Source organism: Girardinichthys multiradiatus, chromosome 5, assembly GCF_021462225.1.
Source record: "Girardinichthys multiradiatus isolate DD_20200921_A chromosome 5, DD_fGirMul_XY1, whole genome shotgun sequence".
In the NCBI taxonomy this organism is placed as follows: domain Eukaryota; kingdom Metazoa; phylum Chordata; class Actinopteri; order Cyprinodontiformes; family Goodeidae; genus Girardinichthys; species Girardinichthys multiradiatus.
The window spans coordinates 32,912,701-32,929,809 of record NC_061798.1 but is presented as its reverse complement, the minus strand read 5'-3'; the positions used below and the strand labels follow the sequence as shown (position 1 = coordinate 32,929,809).

At 37.7% G+C, this 17,109-nt stretch overlaps 2 protein-coding genes across 4 annotated transcripts; one reads left to right on the top strand and one right to left on the bottom strand.

Annotated features, from left to right (window-relative positions):
* Positions 1–4,552: 4,552 nt before the first annotated feature.
* bbip1 (BBSome interacting protein 1) lies at positions 4,553–7,168 on the top strand. The gene is made up of 2 exons (XM_047364932.1): positions 4,553–4,745; positions 6,568–7,168. Exons 1-2 carry the CDS (start codon positions 4,568–4,570, stop codon positions 6,735–6,737), a joined length of 348 nt encoding a protein of 115 aa, XP_047220888.1. The 5' UTR covers positions 4,553–4,567; the 3' UTR covers positions 6,738–7,168.
* Positions 7,169–7,285: 117 nt separating this feature from the next.
* On the bottom strand, positions 7,286–17,067 carry pdcd4b (programmed cell death 4b). 3 transcript variants are annotated; one of them, XM_047364929.1, is made up of 12 exons: positions 16,930–17,067; positions 16,399–16,504; positions 14,892–15,209; positions 13,399–13,493; positions 12,549–12,662; positions 12,223–12,444; positions 10,346–10,443; positions 8,580–8,694; positions 8,268–8,375; positions 8,049–8,159; positions 7,812–7,951; positions 7,286–7,712 (listed from the first exon to the last, which is right to left on the bottom strand). In XM_047364929.1, the coding sequence occupies exons 2-12, from the start codon at positions 16,439–16,441 to the stop codon at positions 7,652–7,654; spliced, it is 1,425 nt and encodes a 474-aa protein (XP_047220885.1). In that variant the 5' UTR covers positions 16,442–16,504; positions 16,930–17,067; the 3' UTR covers positions 7,286–7,651. The 3 variants fall into 3 exon arrangements, with proteins under 3 accessions (XP_047220885.1, XP_047220887.1, XP_047220886.1); XM_047364931.1 differs by lacking the exon at positions 16,930–17,067 and adding an exon at positions 16,718–16,897; XM_047364930.1 differs by lacking the exon at positions 16,930–17,067 and adding an exon at positions 16,736–16,897.
* Between the last annotated feature and the right edge of the window lie 42 nt (positions 17,068–17,109).

Genomic DNA, 17,109 nt, shown 5'->3' with positions numbered 1-17,109 from the left:
TGATTATGAGAATGAAAACGCTCATTTTTAAACATCTAATGTGTAACATTTTGACTAGTCAGACATATTGTGACAATAAAAACCAAGTTACATTATCTGTTTGTAACATAATTACCACGCAATATCTAGACAATCTGAAACTATGTATGAAGATAAACTTGGTATACCCCGTCTGCACAATTATTAGGCAAGTTTCATTTTATAGGATTAAATTTATTACTGGAAAACCACAGTGCTCTCAAATATGAACTGTTTTTTCTTTTATGTGGTCAAAAGCAGATGACTGGGGGTTTAAAATTGGATTAGATTTTCCTTTTTATATTTATAATAATAAAAAAAAAATCCCCAGAATAGAGAAACAAAATATGTTGTCTTTAAAATTCCTAAACATGCACCTAATCCTGCAACCATGGTAAACTCTAACTGTAGGAGGCGCTGTTTCCTCTGTACACCCCAAAGGTGTTTTCACACTGACTTTAAAAAAAAAACACAAACAGAACATAACATAGAGCTACAAAAACAATAACATCAAAACTTATGATGAGTTTGAATGAGGATGTTTTAAAAAAAAGGGGTTGCAATATTTATTGCAAGTAAGCCTGATATCAGAATACTCTCACCTCTACCATGACATATAGAGATGAAGCATATTCTTTGCAAAGGGTCAAAATAGGAGAAAACCGACCAATTTGTCAATTCTCTCTTCTGGTTATTTTGTGTTGTTTTTCTGTTATTTTAAACAAGAAAATAAAATAAAATAATTTTTGACCACAGAAAGGGGAATCCCTTATATTTCAATGTAATATTTTGTGTTTTAAAAGACTCCAGCTGACACTGAGAGCAAATTTTGTGGCCAGAAGACAGACAGAGACAGACTGCATGGTGAACAGTCAGGCTCTGCCTTAAGCAGAGGAGTTTAAGGATCTTAGTGTCTTGTTTATACATGTTGCAAAGATGGAGCAGGAGATGGATAGATGGATTCAGGTCGCAGATATCCCGGGCTGAAACGAGCTCTCTTGATTGGGTAGCTGGACATTTTACAGATAGGTGAGGAGCTCCATCATCCAGAGAGTGCTTGAAGAAGAGCAGCTGGTCCTCCACACCGAAAGGAGTCATTTGACATGGTTGTAGCTTCAATCAGGATCCCTCCTGGATGCTTTCTTTTGGGGGTTTCTCAGGCGTCTTCCACTGGGAGCAGATCCGGTAACAGACACAAACCATTCCTTCTAGCACAGGAACAGCATGGAACCCCTCAAAATGACCCAGTGAGTGTCATGGGGGATAGGAATGTCTGAGTTTCCTTCCTAATCCAGCTAATGCCACATCCTGATATTGAATAAGCTGGCAACAATGGATGGATTGATGTAATGTTGTAAATAAAATAAACAAAATCAAATAATTAATTAACAATATAATCACTAGAGATAATAATATGAATTATGAGAGAAAGATTATTAGACTTTTAATAATGTAAAGAGTAAAAGGTTGACTTTTGGGCAGAACTGATTGTGTCTTGCCATTGAGAATCAAATTTTAAAGAAATATGTGGCCAAATCCAGATGTCAGCAGAACATCTGAAGTATGGCGGTGTGGAATCAACAGGTTACTCTCTGTGAGTTTGAGTGGATTTGTAACTCATGGGGCATTACCTGATTCTATGTTATTTGTTCTTTTACTGCAAAAACTGTAAAAAACAAAACTGGCAAGATATACGACATGGAAAATTCTGTGCCAGGTGCCTTGGCATGTTTATTCTCTAAAGAGTTTGAACACATTCTTCTAGAAAGATTTCAAGATTACTAAATAACCTGTTTAGTTTAGTCCTAAAGTAAACGAAGGACTGATCTATACATTTATACATAGAAGAAAATGGTACGTGAATATAAAAAACAGACCATAAAAGTTTTATGTGCTTTTTGGAGATATCTAAAGCCTTTGATAGAGTTAATGATCAGAAATTATTTTCCCCTTCATATAAATAGGATTTTACATTACTGAGACTCATAGCAAACTATGCAAGCTAGGTGGAGCATGGAGTTATATGTACTTCTTGAGTATCTAATGTGCTGGAATACTGTCCCTTCTCTTTTTCATTTGTTTTTGGGTGATCTTTCTATGACTCGATGTACAGTGGGTGACTGTTTCATTAATCCTACATGCTAATGCCTCTATGATTCTCTCCTAGTGCTAATTATGGTGTCCAGTATGGCATCCTGTTTAACCCTAAAAAGACTGCTGTTATGATTTCCTTCAGGTTGATCTGATGATAAACTTCCTTTCTCTTACAGAGTGCATCAAGTGTTAGATGTTTTGATATAGAAGAGCCATTCAATAACATATGATTTATCTAATAAGGTAAGGTAAGGTAAGTTTATTTATATAGCGCTTTTCAGCAACGAGACACTCAAAGCGCTGTACATACAATTACAATACAATCACAAAGCAAATAAACACAGATACAGACACAGAAAAACAAATCAAATGATAAAATCAAACAACAGAGGTAATTTAAAAAAAATAAAATAAAATAAAGAGAATAGAATGATGGATAAGAAAATTAAAGGAAAATTGTACTGAAAACGCAACCAACCATGCCTAGATGGCACAGTCAAAGGCCACTCTAAACAAATATGTTTTTAATCTTGATTTAAAGCAACTTAGGGTTTCGGCGCTTTTACAGTTTTCTGGGAGTTTATTCCAGATCAGTGGGGTATAAGAACTAAAAGCTACTTCTCCATGTTTGGTTCTGGTTCTGGGTATGCAGAGTAGATTTTAGCGAGATGACCTGAGAGGTCTGGGTGGTTGATACACTGACAATAAGTCTGTAATGTATTTTGGTACTAAGCCATTCAGTGATTTATAGACTAACAGAAGTATTTTAAAGTCTATTCTCTGAGCTACAGGGAGCCAGTGTAGGGACTTTAGAACCAGGGTGATGTGCTCCACTTTCTTAGTTCTAGTGAGGACGTGGGCAGCAGGGTTCTGGATCAACTGCAGGTGTCTGATCGACTTTTTAGGCACACCTGTGAAGACACCATTGCAGTAATAAATTCTCCTAAAGATGAATGCATGAATTAGTTTTTCAAGGTCCTGCTGAGACATTAGTCCTTTAATCCTGGAGATGTTCTTTAGGTGATAGAAGGCCGACCTTGTTACTATCTTTATGTGTCTCTGAAGGTTCAGGTCTGAGTCCATCACCACACCTAGGTTTCGAGCCTGACTGGTGGTTTCCAGCTGTATTAACTGAAGCTGTGTGCTAACTTTTAAACGCTCTTCCTTTGGTCCAAAGATTATTACTTCAGTTTTCTTTTGATTCAGCTGAAGAAAATTTAGGCCCATCCATGCATTGATTTCTTCTAAGCATTTACCCAGCGCTTGAATGGGTTCATAGTCACCTGGTGACATCGTAACGTATAGCTGTGTGTTGTCTGCATAGTTATGATAACTTATGTTGTTGTTTATTAAAATCTGAGTTAGGGGGAGCATGTAATGATGACAATGTTTGGCAACAGTTACAGTGTGCGTGCAAGCTAATTTATGGATGACGTTAAAGAAGCTCTTTTTAAAGCTCCTTGTGGTTTAATCACAGTAAACACCACATTTAAGGAGTCTTGCTTAGGATTCATTAATCAATAAGTGCATACCACAGCGCTTTGAGTGTCTCGTTACTGAAAAACGCTATATAAATAAACTTACCTTACCTTACCAAATGTTTGTCAGAAGTAATGTAGCCACTATAAATTTGCCTTACAAAGCAAATTTATGTTTACATTTATGTTACATTAGCCTGTTTAAAAAAAATGGAAAATATAGAAAATATAAAAATAAAATATTTTCGTAGGTGCTTTAAATGTAGTAAGAAAAATGGATGGAAAGAATTTTTCCAGGTGTGCTTCAAGTTTCTAGAAATACTTCAGCAATTATGTGTGTGTCTTACAATGGTCTAATTTTTATGAAATGTTTACTAATAATACTTTTTGTATTTATTTGGCTTGGCTTATATGATCTGGATCACTTTGTTTACAATTAAAAGAAATACAAAAAAATATAGCAGCTGGTGGTGTCTATCTTCAAATCTGCATGTTGATATCACGTGAGAAAAATCGAACTATGATTTTTTTACACAGATGAAAATAACAACGGCATCGGTGTCAGCAGCAAACTTTTGCAAACACAGCTGAAGCAGTGATCAGTAGCTGTAGGGCGAACTTTAGTACCACTAATAAGAGCTATAGTGAATGTCCTACAGAAACTGTCATGGTCTGAATGCTTCTTGCACAATCTTGCTCTGACAAACAGTAAACCAGGAGATTGAGACTTATCAGTGAAAGCCAGTTTCTAAAGGATGTTGCAATGTTGAGCTAAGTCCAAGATAATACATCCTTCTCACCCTTTGACGCAAAACATTGAGATTTAAGCTTGCAGAACAAGTTCAACATAGGTGTGTTCAATTATTATTATTAGTAGTAGAACTATTATTAGTGTTAGTACTATTAGTAAACACACTGTAAAGGGGATCATATTTAATTTGGTTTATTGGATTATTTTTTTCGCAACATGCTACATTATGTCTAACAAAGTACAAACATGGCTTTGCAACACTTTCCAGTTTGTCTTCAATTCTCTAAGCCGCCGGTGGGTGTCGCTAAAGCGATGTGTTCATGAAGTAAACGCAGAAGAAAGTCAAGTGATTTTGCAGACGCGTTGGCCTGGCAACTACAGAAATTCTTATCAAGCGCTTGAAGGTAGGATTGACAAAAAAACAACGAAATAACACATTTGAATATGGGTTTATAACGTGTCCCAGAATAGATCAGAATTCACCAGGAGCTTCCTTAAAGGGAAATGGCCGTTAATGTATCAGGGCCTACGTAAACACCTCGTCGCTAACATGCTACATGGGATTAGCGTTGTGCGAATTCGCAACAAGTTAAACGTGATTTGTTCCTGAAGTATCCGAACTGGTTTTAAAAATGTTACATTTAATTATTCGTTGTTGAGTATAAATATATAGCTCATAGAATTGTATTGAACTTGGAAGGGTTTTAGATAAAGCTCTACATGGCAGCTTCTGCTAAATATTGTCAATACTGTTTGTAAATGTGATTTTTATGTCATACATAGTTAGCTTTCTTAGCTTGAAACATTATGTTCTAGTAACTCTCAGCATTGTAAGCCAATGTTGGGTCAAGGAAGCATTTTACGGAACATAAAGTAAACGAGTAGATAAATTATTAGGTTATTTGCTGAGTCCGCCAGATAAAAGAGATACGTTTTAAATGTAAAAACGTTTTGCTTACCTTTCAGCACGCACCCAGAAATCACAATGCCTGAGGTCAAGTCAATATTGAGAGAAGTTCTGCCTAAGCAAGGTTTGCATCGCAGCCGTTTGCTGTCTGCACAGCAGTAGTTACAAAAGATTGTTTGTGGGGCTCCATATGACTTGTGGACTGTTTAGACATCTGCAAACCTTTGCACTAGTCAAAGATTCCTCTGTGCTCCCTTCTTGGTTTCAGCAATTATGTATATTAGTATACTGAATAGTAAGAAACTGCTTTGCAAAAATATTTGTAACCTGTGAACTTTTTCACAATTTGTCAGGTTATAATAAACCTCACTGTATGTTTTAAAAGATTTTTTGTGACACACCAAGGCCAAGCATTGTATAATTGTAAAGCTAAAAGGAAAACTATACAGGAGTTTTTAAAAGCATACAAATACAAATGTGAAAAGTGTAGGGTGCACGTACATTTAGCTTTTGAATCAATACTTTTAGGAAACTTTCTAAGCAAAAATATATATTTTTTGCAACATCTAGTGACTGAATTTTCTTGTTTAGGGTCATCGCCCTCCACCCCAGTCACAAGTCTTTTGCAGCCTCATACAAGGTTCTCTTCCAGGACTAACCTGTCCTAACATTCATCTTCCCATGATTTCTGACAAACATTCCCATCCCCTGCTGCAGAAAAGCATTCCCACAGCATGATGCTGCCACCTCCATGTTTTTAGGGTGATGTGTAGTGTTGGTTTTCTCCACATTTTTTGGATGTAGGTTAAAAAGTTGCATTTTAGTCTCATCTGACCTTCTTACACAAGTCTTCAGATTCTCCCATCTGAGCTAGTCTTTCCTGGACCTCCTAGCTCCTCTTATGAATAATGATTGCAATTTTTTTTAGAACCTATATAGAGTTTCGCCTTTAAGAAACACCCCTCAAAAATATTAACAATTATTTTACTTTCGCTTCACATTATTTTGATCAAATTGATTGCACAAAATCCCAATAAATATATTGACCTTTGGTGTCAAGTGAAAAATTTGAAAGGTGTATAAAAGTTTTGCAAGGTGCTTTAGCTAGAAAGTCTTTGCATGTTCTGTGCAGCTGTATCTATGAAATGTTCTGAATGTAATATGTGAGTAACATAAAATCAAACATGCGGAATAGGTTTTTAATAATTAAATAGAAGAGATTCTGTTATTTGTGGTTTTGCATCTCAGCATCTTTAAATATAACTCCAGGTTTGTTGAAAAATAATCCTAACTGCTTTTGTTCTTGGCTGCATCTACAGGACAGCTCTACATGGAAGATGTCCCGACCATGGTTCTGTGTAAGCCAAAGTTGCTCCCACTCAAATCGGTCACCCTTGAGAAATTAGAGAAGATGCAGATGGAGGCTCAAGAGGCCGTCAAACAGCAGGAACTGGCACTGAAGGAGCAAGTACAGCAGGTGCCCAGTTGAGGACTTGAAGCCAAAAAAAATATGACTTTTGATGAAAAAGAGCACATGTTCAATGATTTAAACACAGGCAAAAAATATTTTTGTAATCAGTTAAAGAAACTTAAGTTATAGACTAAGCAGAAGTCCAAAGTACTGAGTTTAAACGCTCTAGTTGTCATTATCAAAAATAATTCCATTGGCAGTCAATGTAAACGGTATGAGTGGCTGCTTGTCAGATTCTTGTTTTCTCTTATTTATTACTATTTTATAACAGTCTCTGTCAAGTTTTATTGTAGCAAATGTAGCTGAGCAGCTGTGAAACCTGTAGTGAGTGTTTTACTAAAAATGACACAATCATAATAAAAATTGAATACTTTGATTTAATCAAAAAAACAAGGAAAAATTCTGTTGTCACTCCCTAAATGCAAAAATAAACAATCTTTCAACCATTATGCCAATTATATGACGAGTGTTTTTTTTTTTTTTTTTCTGTAATCAAATTCTGTTTTTTAGAAGAAATGTTTTAGGTGATCTTGCAGATAAAACAGTGACCAGTTATAGACCTGATGTTGGATGAACATCCTCCCTTTATTTTTAAATCTTCCACAGATTCATAAAGCTCTTATCACAAATTAGGTATCTTGGTACAAACACTGCTCTTGGAGAACACAAAAGGAGTGGCAGTAAAACCGGAAAATAACAATAAAAAACCTGTACAAAACAACATGGAATGACTGACACTGAGAGGTGGCACTTTGAGGGTTAGCTTATGTAAATATTTGTATAGAAGCACTTGAGAAAAGTGGTCTACTTCAGTTTAAATCAAAAGTGCAGATTTTGTTTTTCCAGAATTACAGTCAGAAGGGAAAATATTTTACTAAAAGTGTAAGTTTTTCCACTTCTTTTTTGGAATTCTGGCTCATAAAAAGGCTTCCTTAGTACCGTTCAAATTTCACAACTCCACCGTCGCCCTCGCTGACAAGCCTCTTTCGGTTCCTAACAAACAGATCAGAAAGAGCATGATCAGGACAACAATCACCCCTTCAGATCTTCGCATATATTTTGTAAATCGTCGTAGAAAATGAAAGCACTTACCGGTGGGGACATTGATCTCTTAACTTTACACTAATGATTCCCATGCGAAAGCTCTTATCCACAAAGTGTTCAAGGATAAAATATGCAAGAGGAACATCAATGTTTATCTCGTCAATGTCCATGTAAACTCTTTCATAGCCCTACAAGAGAAAGAGCAAGTGTCTCATTTAAAAAAAAAATCATTATTAAATGAGCTTTATTTGCATTGCTCAATTCAAACAGCAGGTGGCTCCCTACCCTTCGCATTTGGTCCACAGTGATGATGGAAGACAGAGAGAGTGATTTGAGTAGCTGCAGCACCATTTTGAATGTTTTCTCCCCTCGGGATTCTAACACCATCACGATTGCCTGAGGAGAGCAGATCAGATTTTTTTAGCACCACATTAAAACAGAAATCACAGGATTAAACATACAGCAGCTCTAATAATAGCGAAACAAATGAAACCCTGCATGTACCTCATAGACAAATTCATGGTGGAAATGTGGGACCTCTAGATCTCGAAGGCATCTCTCTGCTTCCTTGCCGTCTCCAGACAGGATGTACTCCTTCAGTAGCAGGTTCATCTAAAACACAGAATCCATAGTGAAACCTATTCAACTTTGGTTAAAAAGATTCAGGGAGAAGAGCCATTTTAACTTTTTGGGTTACCAACCCCCTTGTCTTAACAATAGTAAGACCGTAATCTTACTGTGTACAAAAATACCTAATTTGAAATGCTGTCAAATTTACAAGTCTTTACTAGCAGGCAGAAAGCAGTAGCACTATACCTCTTTGATGAGTTGTATGACAGGTCTCTGGCCTCCTCCCATCCCCCAGTGGGTGTCTACGCGAAGACCACCCATACTCATCTTCAGCAGCACGGCTGCTCGATCTAGCGCCGCTCTGCAGAATTAGTAAAGTGATGAAATCAGTCAGTATTTGGGATGATGGGAGATCCTCAGTTAATTCAATCAAATTTCTGCAAGTTTTGGGGCAAGTTTATTTGAATATTTTATTTTTACTGAAACACAATTTGGATACTTTTGGAAGTGACCTGAACCATGTCCTGAATCTTAATACAACAATTGGCCATTGCCACCCTAGCCTTTTTGACTCAGAAGTGACCATATTTGGACATTCGAGTATTAACTGACACGTTAAAATGACAAGACGTTTCTGTTTGGCTTGGATCATCACGTGTCACATTGAGCAGTGAGACAGTCACCATGTATTTTACAAGCTAGTACAACTAAATATCCACGAATGGTTGCGTTCAATATAAAATAATTAACACTTTAAAGGCTCCCACAGAGTTGGGCGTTCTGTGAACAGCGTGGACTCTGAGTGCACTGTCTGGACGTTTGAGATTTCATAGTCGAGTTTACCAATTTGCTACGTTTATTATACTTTCTGTCATGGCGCCATCAGACGAGAAGGAAGAGCTAATTTGCCATGTAGCTTTGGAAAACAAAAGAAAAGGTGGTATAGAAGGCAGGAATACAATAGGCTGGTGAAGAACATGATGGATAGTGAGAAACACTTTGAATATCTTCAAATAGATAGTAGCAAGTTTGATGAGCTAGTTGGGTGCCTAGCCCCATTTCCTCTCCACCAGGCCCCCACTGCAGGCCTGGGCACATCAACTGTGTAACAAATAATGTTGGAGGTGAGTCTTGGAATAAATCGATTCATATTTAGGCCTGATTTTTATTAATGCCAGCTGTGGGGAAGACAGTTTTAATTAAAATTAAAAAGTATGCTCGGTGTCACATAGAAAACAGTTCGATGTGAAGACTTCTTCCTGTCGAGCAGTTTATTGTGTGAGTATGCACACGCGGTTGTAAAACGTGAGCTTTGTGCTGAAGCCCACATAGTCAAGTACACCTGAGCCTTTACACGTCTCTTATTATTGGATGGATTTATTTTGATTTGATATTCTATGGACTACAGATGGCACCTGGCTAGTAGCAAAATCTGATGCAGTGCGTCTTTCCTCTTGTGAGATTAACTGTCCTGAATAATAAAGTTTTTTAGCACTGAATATAGTAAGTCGACATCTTTTAGGAGAGTCCTCCTCAAGCATGTTGCATATTGGCTCATAAAGACATTAATCCACTAAACTGTTTCAACTGCAAAACTGTTATTCTAACTCCCAGTTTGACATTTTTTTCAAAACGATACTCCAGTTTAAATGAACACGTTTGTGTTTTTTATGAACACATTTATGTTCATAAAAAACACAAACATGTTCATTAACAATGAAGTTTCAATACAAACAAAAAAAATCTTGTGTATCTGCTTTCTAAATATTTAAGTTCAATAAACAGCTTTTTGCTCAACATCAACTAATCGTAACCAAGATTTTTATTAATACAGTATGTGTGTTCATTTTAAATACTGCATATTCAAATCTAATTCACACTACCTCTCTGCAGTGAGAACCGTTTAGTTTGGCGACCTTGGGTAGTAAACTGTTGGTATGTCATATTTCCAGCATGGTGTATTAAATTAACAATATAAAACAAGTAGAAGTGCTTCAGTAAGCGTTGCATACCTTGCATGTTCACAGTCGACTTTGCCTTTGTAGCCTTCGATGTAGCTTTTGGACAATATTTGGTCACTAACAGCCCGAGCAATGAACTGGCCGACCAACTGAAAGGAGAAAATAAATGAGAAGGACGTTATTCCTAAAGTTATTAATCAGCACTAAATTTGTGCATTTAAAATCATAATAGTCATAACATTTCTTCCTTAAACTGTTTTTTGTCCAGTAAAATGAGCAAGTGAGACATTTTTCATGTTTGCTGTGAAAACTCAGAAGAAACAGAAGGGCTGTGCCTGAGCAGCACAAACACTGACATAACGGTGCCCTATGGTGAACGCCTCTTGTTTACAGCAGTGTAGAGCGATTTTAGGAAATGAAATGGCTTTGCTCTTTTGGACGCCACTGTGCATGCCTCATTGTTCCTTTACAGACCAGAGGCAGCTACATCACAATACGGTGGTGTTGTGCCACAGTGGCCAGACCGAGCGTGTGTGAAACCGAGAGAACCCCACGCAAAAGTGCACAGTATAGAGGAGTGGGGGAAGGGGAGAGTCATAATGCCCCATCAAAACCACAGAGAGGTGAGAGAGAGCCGGGAGCCGATGACTGGTCAGATAAATCAGGCGGTGTATGGACGGTCGGCTTACGAATAACCCTCTGAGCGTTCTTTGCTGAGCTTGCATTTTATGAGAAAAGATAGACAATGGTGAGAGATTTCATGTCTGCTCAGACTGAAAAGGAGAGGGCTCAAAGACACACACTGTCTCTTCTCTTGCAAACCAACAGATAAAACCACAGCGTTATTCCCCTCTGCTGAACCACAAGCAGAGTGGTTGAGCAAAAACGAAACAGGTATCTAAGTTCTGTCAATCTGTTGTTAAATCACAAATTTTTACAGCAAATTCAAAAGACCAAAAAAAAAGTCTTAAAAAAAAAAACCTCTTGAACTTTTTCCATTTTGTCACATTACAGCCACTAACTTTAATGCATTATGTTACATGTGATACACGAATGTAAAGTAGTGCATAATTTTGAAGGAAAAGTATACATTGTTTTAAACACTGTTTATAAAAACACAAAAACTGAAGTTAGAAAGAATGTATGTTTCCTTCCTTCCTTCAACTCTAGTGTCATGTGAGCAGAGCACCCTCTTCCAAGAGTTTATTGTCCCCCTACATAGCCGATGGCAAACAATAAATTAAACCTTTTATGGACCATTATGTCTTGTTACTTCGCAGTTGTGCCACACTTACTAATTTCAGATGATGGGATGTAACTGGCCCCGTGACATGTTCAAAGCTTGGGATGTTGTTCTTTAACCTCAACCAGGTTTAAACGTCTCCACACCTTAATCTCTGACCTCTGCTGTGTTCCTTGGTCCTCCTGAGGCTGTGTGTTCACTAACGTTCTCTATCAAGCCTTCATTCATCAGCTGTATTTGTTCTGGGATTTAATTACAAACAGCTGGAAGGCAAATGGTTGTACGAGATTTATTTGGGGGTTTCATAGTTAATGGGCCTGCTTGTCGTTCTGCCACACTTTTAGATTTTCATTTGTAAAAAAGAAAACCATGGATTATTTTCTACCTAATTTGTGTTGGTTTATTACATAAAAACCCAATAAAATACAGAGGTTTATGGTTGTAATGTGAAAAAGTTTGAGGGGTGTGAATACTTTTGCAAGGCACTGTAAATTAGAAATGATGTAATGGTGGATTTGGGAGTAGCTTTTTCACTCTGAATTAATTTCAAAATAGCAATAGACCCAAATCCAGTTTTGTTTTAATGGTTAAAGAGCTTTGCAAAACATAAACACACACTTTCAGAAAGCAAACAATATCAAAAACTTTCACACACACACTTTAGCCAGATGTTTTAGAAACTCACTTGAGGTGCTCCAGGTGTATCCAGAACCAGATCAGGCAGATCTCTGAGCAGTTTGTCAAAAGAGGACTCCATGTCGCTGTGAGAGAGAACACTTCCACACAGGTCAACCAGCAGCCTGGAGGTGAGCTCCCGCTGGCTTGTCTTGGCCTCCAGAGCCAGAGACACAGCAAGCGAGGGCACATCGCTCCGCATGGGCCCCAAGTTCAGGTCTGCCAGCAGCTCCTGAAAAAGGAAAAAGACTTTAGTTTGCACCAGTTTTCAGAGTTGCAAAGGAAAACATATTGGGAGGCTGTTTTCTGCGTAAGACTATACTTTGGAGCACTTACAGCTACTTCATTTGTGTCTCCGTGTTCAAAGTACTCTTGCACTATGGGGGTGACCGTCTTCTCAAAGTCCCTCTCATCCAATGGAGGCACCACTGTCTCGTACACACAGTTTTCCTGTCAAAACACAATTATGTTCAATGTTGTTGAGTTAGGAGGACACATATCCAATCTGGACCAAAACACGTTACATAATTAACATCAAACTTCACAAATCCATTTTATCCTTAAAACTATGATCAAAAAAAAAAAAAAAAAAAAATGAAGCAGATTGTTCTTTGGACCTGAAAGAGCTGTGCACTAACTTGTTTTGATCAAAACAAGGGGGGGGGGAGGTTACTGGTGTCGAGGTATGTCACTGTTTTAAAAACCAATGGTTTTTACAATTTCCCACAGTTTAAAGTCCCTCTGATGAAGGCTAATTAATAAAATAACATAGCTTCCCCTTCCTCACTTTTTGCTGTGCCCTGCTGTTCTGCTTGCTAAACGTTGCCTCCTACATGTTTCCCTTTCCTACAAAACAGATAATTGTGGCTGTTTGTAAATATTTTTTGTTTATGGTGTGGAAATTAAAGGAGCGCCACCATCATTCTTCCTAAAAAGGTTACAGTAGGCAAGCCATGTTAAGCAGCTGGCTGCAAACAGCCAGACTAATTAACCGGCTAATAATAGCTTGTTGTATTTGTGTTATATTGTGCTAAATAAACACTTCAAAACCCTAACTGTTTTTAAAACTAGGCGATCATATTGTGAGAACCTCATACAGACCCAAGCCTCGATCAAATATAGGCGACTGCTGAACTTAACGACTGTCCTCAATGCAACTGAATGCCAGAAACATTACAGTAATTACCTGATCTTCGTCAAAGTTGGGGTCTTTCTTGTCCACTTCCACCGGTTCGTAAACTTCACCCGATCTTCCCCACACACCCTTTCCTCCTGCCCCACCTGCAGGTAACAGTCAGAGATAATGTTACACAGATCATCTGACCACCACGACGTCGGCTCATGTTAACTTAACAAGGGAAAATAAACAATAAAAGAAAATAATGAGGACTGCAGCTTTAATGTCACACATATCTAAGCAACTGGAAACCTGAGCTATTTTTGGAATAGACAGTTTAAAAAAACCCCAAAAAAAACAATAGAGTGTCACACTATACATGTAAGGGACCACATAGTGCAAATATGAAATCAATTATCGATCTGTTTCTGAGTGATTTCAAGCACATTGAATTCATTACTGTACTGAAAAGACAAAAAACAAGCATCATTGCAACTGTGGAGATGAATATTCTCTGTAGGCGCAAGCAACACAGCAATTGTGGGGTGAGCCCCAGCAGATTGCAGATAGTTTAAGAAGCCAAACACCAAAGCAGCTTGAAAACAACCTTTAAGCCCCCCTCTAGTTCCACCCAGTTGGTGGGTAGAACACTATATTTAGCTCATCCCACATTAGTTGAAAATACATCCCACTTCTGTGTTAAAACGGCATGTTTCCTCATCTGCTCTTGCAAAAGAAAATAAAAAATTAGCACACCCACTCTAAATATCACTCACCTAATCTAAAGTGCATACAGATTTAATGCAGAAAAGGCCAGAGGTCAAAATACGGGGCTTCACTGATGTGACAGGACTGTTGTGTAACCAAAAAGAGGATGGACTTTGTGCCAAAAAACTGGACATGCCTATTAGTCTGCTGCCCATGGGAAGAAGGCAAGTGGACCAACCCAACTGCAGTCTGAAGGAGAGTGTAAATGAGTACTGGTAGTTACATTACTAAGAGCTGTTGATTGGTAGCAAATAGTAACAAAACAAAGCAATATCATGATATTATTTAGACTGAAACATAATTTGTGCCCTGCACATACGGTTTCCCTTTAGCAACACAAAAGCAAACACATCCAGATGCTCTAAAATGGCGTTATTTTTTCCTTAATCACAATAATAATACTTGTAATTGTAGACCAATAAATCCCTTAGATTCCTATCAGATAAAATAAAACTAATGCTACACGAATTACTTAAAATGCTGCTGTGTTATCAGTCCTGGATTGGAAAAATTCCAGAAAAACGTGGATGGATGCAAGAAGTGAAAGCTCATTTTAAAGATTTGAGCTGCTCATGATCAACTGGCTGCTTGTTTACAATCCAACTGGTTTGTGGATCAGAACTGGAAAGACAACAGCAGGAAGCAGTGAGTCACTTTGATGCATTGGGATAGACTACCACCAGGTCCTTTTTATTCAAATGATTCCTGATACAACTGTGGTAATGACGATGAAAGGCTTGGCACATGAATACGATATCGTTATTGCATCAGTAAACTCAGAAAATTCATCCTACCTTTTTTTGGCAGGCCTCTACCCTTCCCCATTCGGGACTTTCGGTCAAGCAGCTTGCTTTTGGGGCTTGTTGGCACAATAGGGGTTCCCCTCGCTACTTCCCCATTGTCACTGAGGGAGTCCCCCCTGCCTGAATCCCTGGAGGAGTTTTTTCGCAGCCTACGCTTGGCTTTTGCCTTCAGACGAGCCTCATGGAGGTTGTTGCTGGAGGAAGACAACCAGTTGCCGTTGATCTCATTGCTGATGTTCTTATTGGTGCCACCGGACCCTCCATTGTCTTCCTCAGCAGAAATGAAGGAATCGCTGAGATCCTCGGCTTCTGTTAGACATGAGAATGAGTTGATGCATGCAAAATAAATGTTACCATCAGTCGCTTCATTCTATTGATGAGTAACTGCTGGTTGAACCTTCCTCTCAAAAACAGCTTTTTATTTGCTACACTCTCCTTAAACATGTCCAGAATACCATTTGTTATCTCCTTCATTTATTCCTGTTAGCAACATAGTTTTGGTGAATAAAGGTGAATTAATTTTTTCCAAAATCAAATAGTTAATATTTTAAACTAACTATAAAACTATAATCAACTGACGGGATACGTGAACACAAGCTCAAATAGTTTGCGCAAAGTCTTTCAGAATTGGGAAATGGTCTCCAAAAATAATAAAAATAGATAAAAAAAACATTTGGATGATGTGGAACTGAGAAAACAGCTTGAGGAACAACTGAATATGGGTAAAAATCATCTGTAAAAAAATACTTGTGTTAAGTATAACATTAATACGTAATACTGTGATATAATTAACATCAATAATGATGAAAAATAAATATTATACTTTTTGAAATTGTTACAAACTAAAATGAAAATAAATTCAATTAAAAGCCAAACTAAAAGGTTAAACTGAAAACAATTCTACAAATAGAATATTTGTTTTAATGCAGAATATCCTCTGTTGCTGTTTTTAAAATGGTAAAAATATACTTTCCTACAGTAGCTAATGTGACCTTTTGTCTGATTAATACAAGTCAATTAGCGGACATTTGTTTTAACCGCTGAAATATCTGAGCATTCTTCTAGGGTCGTTTATTGAACGTTTTATTGCAATATCTAAAAATAACAACTAATGCATTTCTTGTTATATCGGTTAACAACCGTTCACAGATTTAAATAGAAACCGAGAGACACAAATGACCCGAGAAGTCCTGCTTTCTAGACTCAAATCTTAATTTTTAACGAGAACACATGATTTTGTATTGTAAAGTTATTGCTCTTTCAAATTAAGTCGTTTGTTTGGACACATTTCTTTGGAACACATCTATCTGCAGTCATCTGAGCAAGAACTATGTGGCATTTTAAATTAAATTATTTATTATGTCCTGATCTACAAATAGAGTCAATTCAGTGTGCAGTGAGAGGAAACGAGAAAATCACCCACTTCCACGCTAGAAAGTACCACTGCCCTACATCGATTCCAGCTGAGCTGTTGAAGCATGTGAGGTTTCACACTTACCAACAGGGTTTGCGTTCAGCCAAGCCTCGCAGTCAGCTGCCATGGTTTACAGTAGACAGGAGCTTTTGCAGCGGAACGATGCAAAAACAAGAATTCCCGCAGATTACTGCAAAAACGGATAAAATACTTGAAATTATACACTTTGCTGCAGACGTGCTAGGGATGATTTGCCCAGACTTGTCCCAACACGTCACCCCCCTTGTTTTTCATTCAAAGACGTGCTGTTGACAAACAACAGCTAATGCAGTTTAAAACGGTAATGTAATCAATGTATCTGTATTTTACTTAACGTAAAGAACAATTGCTTCTTCCACATAACTAAACAAATGTAGCATACGTCGAATCGTCCTTTCGCCTCGTCAAGTCTTAACTGATCTTTATCCGAAGCCCAAACGTTAGTAAAAAGATAACATCAAACGACCAGCAGCTAATTGAACGAAGCTATCACCTTTCTAAAATGCTAGAGTTTAAAAGGGGCAAGTCTGCCCACTCAACGGTTTTATCAAATAAGATTAAAAAAAAAACACTTACCGTTTCGCACCTCGAAGCTTTAAACTGTGACGCGCAAGCTGTTGTTTTTGTTTCACTTACCCAGCAACGCGGTCAGTTAGTCTTATGTTTTTCTCACCTGATTGGTCTAAAGGAGGGGGCTGTTTCACGGCAGCCAATCAAAATGCAACACAGAAATGTGTTCTAGAAAGTTCTACGCAG

Excerpts from the sequence above, each read along its gene's own strand:
- bbip1 (XM_047364932.1), top strand. The coding sequence starts at position 4,568 with ATGTCTAACAAAGTACAAACATGGCTTTGCAACACTTTCCAGTTTGTC. Across the intron at positions 4,746-6,567 it reads TTCTTATCAAGCGCTTGAAG|GACAGCTCTACATGGAAGAT; the intron begins GTAGGATTGACA and ends CTGCATCTACAG.
- pdcd4b (XM_047364929.1), bottom strand. The coding sequence starts at position 16,441 with ATGGCAGCTGACTGCGAGGCTTGGCTGAACGCAAACCCTGTTG. Across the intron at positions 13,494-14,891 it reads TAGAGGCCTGCCAAAAAAAG|GTGGGGCAGGAGGAAAGGGT; the intron begins GTAGGATGAATT and ends TGTTACCTGCAG. Across the intron at positions 8,695-10,345 it reads GTCGACTGTGAACATGCAAG|AGCGGCGCTAGATCGAGCAG; the intron begins GTATGCAACGCT and ends CTAATTCTGCAG.